Source organism: Cervus elaphus, chromosome 29 (assembly GCF_910594005.1).
Source record: "Cervus elaphus chromosome 29, mCerEla1.1, whole genome shotgun sequence".
Taxonomy (NCBI): Eukaryota; Metazoa; Chordata; class Mammalia; order Artiodactyla; family Cervidae; genus Cervus; species Cervus elaphus.
In genome coordinates this window covers 57,203,338-57,212,359 of record NC_057843.1, presented here as the reverse complement: position 1 = coordinate 57,212,359, position 9,022 = coordinate 57,203,338, and the positions used below count along the sequence as shown (strand labels likewise).

The following is a 9,022-nucleotide window of genomic DNA, read 5'->3' as shown; positions in this document are numbered from 1 at the left end:
CCCGCAGGCCCTGAGGGCGGGCCTTCTGAGGAAGCGGCTCCGCCCCGGGCTAGAAAAAGGACCGATTAGCGCCTAAAAGGGAACTAGGGCGCAGTTCGGGCGCTCCCTCGGAACTGCGCCGCACCCTCGCTTCCTGCTGGGGAGGGGCTGCCGGTCGTCGGCGGGCTCCCGAGCATCGAGAGCTGGGGCCAGAGCAGCTTCCTGCAGTGCCCGCGACCATAGAGCGCGGGCCCAGGGCGCCGCCCGCGGGTGGGGGACGTTCCCGGGACGGAAGTGGCGGAGAGTGTCGAAGGGAGGGCGAGGCCGCAGCCCGAGAGCCACCGGGAGAACGAGCGGGTTAGCGGGCCGGCGGGCGGGGCACAGAGCCGGGCAGCGCAGGTAGGCCGGACCGGGCGAACTGGGGCTCAGGGTGGGGCCGCGACGCCAGGCCTGGGAGGCGGGCGGGCAGGGCCCCTGACCTCGGCGTCTGTTTCGGGTCCTGTTGGAGAGGTCCGCGTCCGGTGTGTCTCGGCTTGTGCTCTGGAGTTAAATAGGCCGTTTTTAGGCAGCCAGGCCCTTCCTGGAGCCGTCCTCGGCCTGGGATAGGTTTGGGGGACGGTGAGGAGTGGGTGGCAGTGTGGCGCAGGGCGGGGATCGGCTTTGAGGTTAGCTGATAGCGGGTACGTGAGTAGGAACGGGTGAGTTGGGGATTAAGTGGAGTTGGGTTTTAGGAGTTAAGGTTAGCTTTAGGAGTGTAAAGCTGGGGTTAAATTTTAGATTTATTAGTGTGAGGTGCGTTTTGCGTAGGTGAAGATTGGATTAAGGGCTTTATTTTGTTTTCTGTAACGACCAAGGTCAGTTCGAGTTCAGGTTCAGGTTAACGTACGTCAGAGTTCAGGTTAAGGGTCAACGACAGGAACTAGGTTAGAAATCCAGTTTTGGGGATTAGAGAAGGTTAGCATAGCCAGGACAAGCGATAAACAAGAAAGGGGTGAATCAGGAATCAAGTGACAAATGAACTTTAGGTTTAGGGATCAAGATTTAGGGTTAAAGGTCCAGAGTTGGTGCTACAGGTAAAAATTAGATCAAAATTAGGGGCCAGGGATTGGATTCATATATGTGGTAGGACAGGGATCCCTGTCAAATCCAGTACTGGGAATCAGGAGACAAATTACGGTCAGCGTTAATGTTATAAATTTCAGGCAGTTTTCCCTGTTGTAGTTGAGGTCAGGGTAGTTGACCTCAGGCAGGTGATATTTAAGAGACTGGCAGTAGGTAGATGCCCTTGTTTTGTGGGGAAGGCTTCTTTGGCCCAGGGAAATGACAAACTAATTTCAGGCTAGGGTTCTGGGCTAGCTGGAATTGCTGGCATCAGGGATTCCAGTTTAATTGTATTCTCTAAGCTTCAGGCTCTTACTGTGACCACCACAGTTGAGGGGGAGGGGTTCTTGAATCCTGTTGTTTACAAGGTAGGAGTTAGAAAAGAGTTAGGGACCCAGGACATGTACAGGGCTTAGTAATAGTGGCGGAATGCCTAGGGGAGAAGGGACTGGTGATTAAGGGGTGATTAAGGGAGGCAGACCAAGGAAACTGTTCCCGTGCAAGAAGGGATGGCCTAATTCTCTGAAAGTTCAGCCCTTCTGCCTCCAATGTCCCTCAGTCCCTCGAAATTAAGCCTTCCTCTCCAACTCTCCTCCCTGGCCCTGCATTTCACACCCTCAGGCATACCCACTGACCGAATACTTTCCTTGCCTTTAGCTCTCCCATGCTGTTCATGTTACCTTCTCAGCTTCAGTTCTGCCTCCATTCCCACCTCTTAATCCACATATCCCACCTTCATCTACCCTCATCCACACCTGAGCTTTCCCATCATTTTAAAGCCCTCTCCCACCATATTCACCCGCTCATTCACCTGCATACCTCCTGGTTATCTGCTAAATACCCCACCACCAGCCCAACACTACTGCCAAGCCCTCACAGTCCCTGCTATATGCCATTCCCTGATTCTAAGCCTCCTAATTTCTTGGTCCAGTTATAGATCCCCTTCCCCCACTCCCCCAACAGAAAAGAGGAAATGAGACCCAAAGAGGAAACTGGGTCTTGCTGATCCCACGCCCAAGCAGGCCACTGACCACACCCCCTTTCACTCCCAGCCTGACCCTGCCACTGACCACAACACTGTCCCCTACCCAGCCTGACCCAGTCACTGGCGTCAGCCCATCCCCCTCAACTCCATCTTTACTTAGACACTGCCAGCATCTCTTCCCTGTCCCCCGTCCCACTCATTTAACCTGATTTAGCCACTGACCACACATCTTTTCTTAACCTCCTACAGCCTGACCTGATCTCTGACCTCATTCCCTGTCTTAGCCTCCATCCACGTAATTATTCTTCCTCTTCCCCCAAGCTGATTCAGTAGCTGATTATATCCATATTTTTCTTACTGTTATCTTCTCTGGCCTGTCCTTGCATTTTTCTCTTCCCCCATTTCCAGTCTGATAGTAGTCACTAAGCCCATCCTTTCTGCCCCTACCTGACTGCTAACTGCATCCCCTAAGGCAGCCTCATGTTTGCATTCTTACCTCCTCCTGTCCTTTCTTTCCCCGCTCCCCAGTACCTTACCTAAATTCAGGCACTCTTGAGTACCTGCTGACGACTGGAAGCTGTGGGCCTCCAGCCTCACTTGGGGCCCCGGTTCCTGAGTTCAACCTGTCATCAGATCCTGTTGGTTCTACCTCTTCAGATTTCTGATGAGTGACGTCCTCCTCTCTGCCGTTCTAACCCTGGCCTCATTGCCTCCTACTTGTGCCTGTGCAGGGTCTTTATAACCAACCTCCCAGGTAGCTGCCAGAGTGAGCTTCCTGAAGTCGAGTTCTGCTTGCGTCCCTTCTCTGATCACAGCCTCCCTTGGCCTCCTGTTGCCCTCTGGTGGGTGGAAATCCCGCATCATCCTGCTGAGTCCACGCCTGCCTTTCCATCCTAACCTTGACTTCCCCATCACTGCTCACTTGCAGGTACCCTGTGCTTCAACCAGCCTGCTCCTCACTTCCCTGAATGCTCCTCCGTGATTTCCTGCTTCTCCACCTTTGCTTATGCTATTCTCTCTGCCTGGAATGCCACCCCTGACTCATCTCCGGCTGGCTGGAATAGTGGAGAGAGCTTGGGCTTTGGAGTCAGAAAGACCTGGGTTTGGATCCTGACTTCACAACTTATTAGCTGTGTGACTTTGGACAAGCACCTTGAGCAAGTGTTTAACTTCTTTGAGCCTGAGTTTCCTAATCTGTAAAAATGGAAATAACGACACCTACCTTGCAGGGTTGTTGTAAGGATTAAATGAAATTGTGTACACAAAGCAATTGACATATCGTCAATAAAAGATAGATCATTGTTTTTTCTTATTATCTTTATTTGTTTAAATCTTGACTTCAAATGACACTTTTCATGGAGACATTTTAGTCCCCTTTCCCTGACCTGAAAGGGATCTCTCCCATGAGCACGTACTGCTTGGTTCTTACCTCATCCTGCCTTCTATTATAACTCTGTATGTAGCTATCCACTCTGCTGAGGGCAGACGCGAGTGCTTACCCTTCTTGGTTCCCAGCCACAGAACCAGGGCCTTCCCCCAGCAGGCCGTCAGAACTGCTCCCTAGAAGACTGGAAGGAGAATGCCCACGAGAGAGACGTTGGGGCTGAGTGTTGTGTGCTTGACGACAGAGGTAGTCCTTATGAGAAGATAACGTTGTCGTGATGGAGCTGTGTAGGGGCTGTGTGCTTGAGATAATGTGTGTGTATGTAGAGACTATAAGTAACTTTGGGGGAAAGAGCTCTGTGCATAGGCTGGGGTGCGTTTAGGGAGAATGCACATGCATGGATCAGGATGGAGGTAGGGAAGGGCTGTGCTGGGGAGGTCAGGTCCAGCCCTAAGTGAGCCTGCCGCAGCCCGAGGCCGGATATGTCAGTCTCACCCACAGCCCTCCCCCCCTCCCCGCGGTTACAGACTCAGAGGCCAAATTTGGTAACAGACTTAAGTGTTACTCCCCCCAACCCTCTTACATTCTGAGTCTATCTTCAGCTTTCTCTCTCCGTCTGTCCCTCTCTGTAACTCCCTGCCTCTCTGCAGCTCCCTTTGTGGGTATCTGCTCTGACTATATTCTCTATGTCCCCCAAATTCCTTACCCCCAGTACACTTACATTCCATTCCTTGCTGGGATTTGACCTCTGTCCTCTATCCTCCCCCCACCCCCCCAATTGCCCAACTCCTCTGGAATGCATCTCAGGAATGTCTTGAGGGAGGAGGAGCTCTCTGGGAGGGGGACACAGAGGGGGGAGATTGTTGCTGTTCCATAAAACGTGACAGAAAGTAGAAAGGGGAGCAAAGTTCTCCAGCCAGAACAGGAATTGGATAGCTTCTCCCCTTAACTTCCAGGGGCCCGCTTCTGTGCTCTCACTGCCCCCAACTCATTCGATTCCTTTTGCTCCTTCACCCACTTGCGGCTGTGTGGGTGTCCACTCAGGACCAGCCTGAAAGTGAGGGTAGCCACGAGTCAACTCCCTTATCGGGGTCTCACCAGAGGTTTCCGTGCTTCAGGAGGAAGGGGGGTGTCCGTATGTCCGGAGGAAATGGGGGGAGATGTGCAATTTCAGCTGAGGCTGGAAGGTCTTTTCAGTCTGTCCTCAGCTTGACAGACCTTCCAGCCTTCCAGCGACCCAACAGCCAGGTCTGTCCAGCTATCGGGAGAGGTGTGCCAGGGATGGGGAGGGGGGCAGAGACCTAGAACTGAGGAGAGTGGGAGGGTCCCCTCTTGTTGGGAGTAAGGATTGAGGGCGAGCTGTGGTTTCTTCTTTTTGGAGACTCGAGATTATTTATAAGGTCAGAAATTGTCTGTCACACTCCTGATCCAGACCTTGGCCACATCTGCCTCCTGTCTCCTGTTTCTACCTAGATTTTCAATCTCTCCTCATCTCTTCACCATCCAAAAACATACCCCTTCCCAGCTTCCCTAGTTCTCAGCTGCTGCCTTCTATTTCCTACCTTCTTCTTCTAAGACCCCGACCTCCGCTTCCAAGCTTCCCTCTAGCCGTGCTTTCTCCCCCTTGGGGCTGGCAGTTTGCAGAGGGGGGAGTGGGCTGCCTGGACCTGCTCACCTCGCCTGGGTAAGAGGCACCAATCCCTGGACGGAGCTGGTCACATCATCAGCTGCCAGGCAGACTTGTCTGGTGCCCTGTGCGCCACCTGCCACCTCCATGGAGGGTGGAGCCTGGAGGGCGGGGGAAGGCTGGGTGGGACTAGTGTCCCCAGCTGTAAGGAAGACTGTCAGGAGAGGCAGCTGAGCTGGAGGGCAGTGTTTGAGAAGGACTTACTGAAGAGGACAGAGCATAGGAGGAGTTATGGTGGGAACTGGGTATTAACCTGCTGTCTTAGAAGGAGCAAGGCCTGAGGAGTTAAGAGGGACTGGGCTCTCTCTCTGAGCTGCCTTGAAACACATATCCAGTCTGATTCCCCTTCTGCAAAATTAAAGAGTTGACTAGATCACTTTTGAGATCCCTTTGGATTAGAAAAACCATGATTCTGGCTTGACTGCTGGGGGAGCCAAATGTGGACCAAGCTGCTCCGGGAGGCCCCCAGCATGTCAAGTTACTGGGGAGCTGAGACGCGTAAGCCAGGATGGCTTGAACTGCAGTGTTGGGCCTCCCTGCCAGACCAGCTCAAGTCAGTGTTTGCAGGGCTCAAGAGCCCTTGGGGATTATCTAATATAACGTCTTCATTCTGCAGAGAAAGAGACTAAAGCTGTGAGAGGAAAGATCACGTGATGAGTCAGGGCAGCGCTCTGGAAATCCCAGACAGGGAGAAGCCAGAAGGATCTAGTAAGAGACAAAGAGAAAAAGACTGAACCAGGAAGGGTGAAAATAGGGCAGAGACAGGACTGGGAAAGGAGGTGAGCAGGGACGAGGGTAAGAGAGAAACACTTGGAAGAAAGAAGGGAGGCCCAGATTCCAGTGCTGGGAGTGGGGTGGTGTCCTCGGGTAACACTGTTTCAGACCTGCCTTTGTGCCTTGCAGACCAACCTCTCCTTCAGAGATCTCAGACACCTAAGACTAGTCCTTTTGATACAGCTCATCTTTCACTCTTTAATATCATTAAATAAAAACAAAAACACGCTCACTGTTTTCTGCTTTGGTAACTCCCTTTCCTGGGTCTCCATGTGGGGGGCTCCTCTCCTCCAATGAGGGTGTATTCTAATGCCCTGATGCCATGGGCCAGGTATAGCCAGGCTGGAGAGAAGAAGCCGCCACCATGGTTGCACTTTCGCTGAAGATCAGCATTGGGAATGTGGTGAAGACGATGCAATTCGAGCCGTCTACCATGGTGTATGACGCCTGTCGGATCATCCGCGAGCGGATCCCAGAGGCCCTGGCTGGCCCTCGTGAGTCTGACTGCCCGGGTGCCTGGGACGGGAGCCCTTGGTCCCTTCTCGTTCCCAGGCTCTTGGCCTTGGGAGATGACTCTGTTGTGCCCCAAGTCTTCTCATCTCTCAGGTCTGTGTTCCTTGGCCCCCGCCCTCCTCTTTAGGCCCGGGATCACTGGGAAAATAATAAGTGGTCGTGGTGTAGCCATTCAACTACACTGGGGTTTTTATAAGCCTAAGCTGACCCATCTTCTCTTTTAGCCAGCGACTTTGGGCTGTTTCTGTCAGATGATGACCCCAAAAAGGGTATATGGCTGGAGGCCGGGAAAGCTCTGGATTACTACATGCTCCGAAATGGGGTGAGTATCCCTTCACAAGGACCACCAATATCCTCTGCCATCACTTCCCTCCTTCTGCCTCCTATTCAGCACCCATATCTGTTGTCTTCGAGCTCTCCCATGCTTTCTAATACAGGCAGTCATAATACCCTGTTTTCAAGCAAGCCACCACAGTCTTCCTTTTAGTAATCTACTTTCCTTCCCTCTCTGGCTGCCTGAAAAGAAAGTAATATCTTTAGCTTAAAGTGGGCCCCTCCTCTTCCTGACCCAACAGGACACCATGGAGTACAGGAAGAAACAGAGGCCCCTGAAGATCCGCATGCTGGATGGCACCGTGAAGACTGTCATGGTGGACGACTCAAAGACCGTCACCGACATGCTCATGACCATCTGTGCCCGCATTGGTAAGGGGCGCGCGGGGCGGGGGCTCGGAGGGAGGCCTCAGAACTCTGCCGGGCCTGTGACCAACCCGCCCCCTCCCCCAGGCATCACCAACCACGATGAATATTCGCTGGTCCGAGAGATTATGGAAGAGAAGAAGGAGGAGGTGACGGGGACCTTACGAAAGGACAAGACCCTGCTGCGAGATGAAAAGAAGATGGAGAAGCTGAAGCAGAAGTTGCACACGGATGACGAGCGTGAGCAAGGGGGCTGGCGGGGGCATCCGAGATCACGGGGGTGTCGGGGGCGCCCCTTCTGCGTTACTCTCTGAGTTTTCTTTTGCAAGGCACTGTTTACACTCTGGGGCTGCATCTGTGCTAAAACCAAGTCCTACACTCATGGAATGGAACGTATTAGTGGGAGAGGGTGGGACATGAAGAAACAAAAAATGAAAGACTGACGGTGTAAGGGCTGCAGGGACCGGGCACTGAGGGGACCCCCTGTGTCCCAGTGAACTGGCTGGACCACGGCCGGACCCTGAGGGAGCAGGGGGTGGAGGAGCACGAGACGCTTCTGCTCCGGAGGAAGTTCTTCTACTCAGACCAGAACGTGGACTCCCGTGACCCCGTCCAGCTGAACCTTCTCTACGTGCAGGTAGGGGGCTCGGTGGTGGGCGGCAGGGAGAGCGGCAGGGGCGTGGCGGGGCGACCCCGCGCCCCACACAGCATTGTCTCCTTTCTCTGTGCTCCTCAGGCACGAGACGACATCCTGAACGGCTCCCACCCCGTCTCCTTCGACAAGGCCTGTGAGTTCGCTGGCTTCCAATGCCAGATCCAGTTCGGGCCCCACAATGAGCAGAAGCACAAGGCCGGCTTCCTCGAGTGAGTGACCCTCACCCCTCACCTGTCAGGGCCCAGGACTCCTTGCCACTGCGGCCCTAGCATAGTGCACCTGTCTCCATCCCAGGCCTTCTCCCCTGCTTCCTCTTCTGAGTTCCCAGGGCCTGACGCCCATGCGGGCCTTTTCAGCCTCCGTCCTCCACGTGTCTCTTCCCATGTGGAATGTGAAAGTAGTCCAGACTCTGTCCCTGCCCCCTACCTCTGATGCAAGCATGTCACTTTTTTGAAAGTCTCTGAAGAATTGTGCTGCAATAGCCAGAGGCAAACAGGGTACATTTTTGTCACAGGGAACCTGAGATTTCAGAAGTCTCATAGGTCTCATCCACTGGTATTTCTCAGCTTCCTACAAGCATGGTCATCCTTCTAGTGAGCCCCTTCTGCTCTTGATTCCCTAAAACTGTGATCTAGTCTTTCTTTTCCCCAAGAAATGAGCCTCCAACTCAAGTTCCCTCAGTCTTTTTCTCTGTAGAGAGAGAGTCAGGCTGCATTCAAGAGTTAGTACTAAGTCACTTCAATTTCAGGGACAATCTAGACTCTCGTGCCTTGAATCTTCCTTCTCCCCAAATATAACACTCTCCTAGATATCTCGTCACACCCCCAGGCCCACAGTCCATGGCCCACATAGCCCTGATGCTGTCCACTACATGCTGACCCTCCCTTTTCTGGTATAGCCTGAAGGACTTCCTGCCCAAGGAGTATGTGAAGCAGAAGGGAGAGCGTAAGATCTTCCAGGTGAATGGGGGCAAGGGACATGTTTGGGATGACCTGGGAGCTTTGCTGCCTAATCCTACTGACTGAATGGAGCCCTGCTCATCACCCCTGCCCTGCTTCCACCCTCCAAGCTGTTCTCCTCCCTCTCTCGCGCCAGGAAAGCAAAAGACCTGGGCTTCTGGCCTGGGCTGCGTCACTGCATCTGCTGTGGACCTCAGTTCAATAATCTTGTTTTCTTTCCTTTCCCTCTAACACGGGATAACTCTCTTCCCTGAATAGGACTGATAGGGAATCACTGTGAAGAGCA

General features: G+C 53.3%; 1 protein-coding gene across 1 annotated transcript in view; it reads left to right on the top strand.

Annotated features, from left to right (window-relative positions):
- The first annotated feature begins 88 nt into the window (after positions 1–88).
- The window catches only part of TLN1 (talin 1), a 33,580-nt gene continuing 24,646 nt past the window's right edge, over positions 89–9,022 (top strand). The window contains exons 1-8 of the mRNA XM_043890562.1: positions 89–378; positions 6,242–6,404; positions 6,648–6,745; positions 6,999–7,128; positions 7,210–7,362; positions 7,617–7,759; positions 7,859–7,986; positions 8,676–8,736. Of these exons, the coding sequence (XP_043746497.1) occupies positions 6,275–6,404; positions 6,648–6,745; positions 6,999–7,128; positions 7,210–7,362; positions 7,617–7,759; positions 7,859–7,986; positions 8,676–8,736 (843 nt within the window). The 5' untranslated portion in view covers positions 89–378; positions 6,242–6,274. The remainder of the gene's footprint in view (positions 379–6,241; positions 6,405–6,647; positions 6,746–6,998; positions 7,129–7,209; positions 7,363–7,616; positions 7,760–7,858; positions 7,987–8,675; positions 8,737–9,022) is intronic.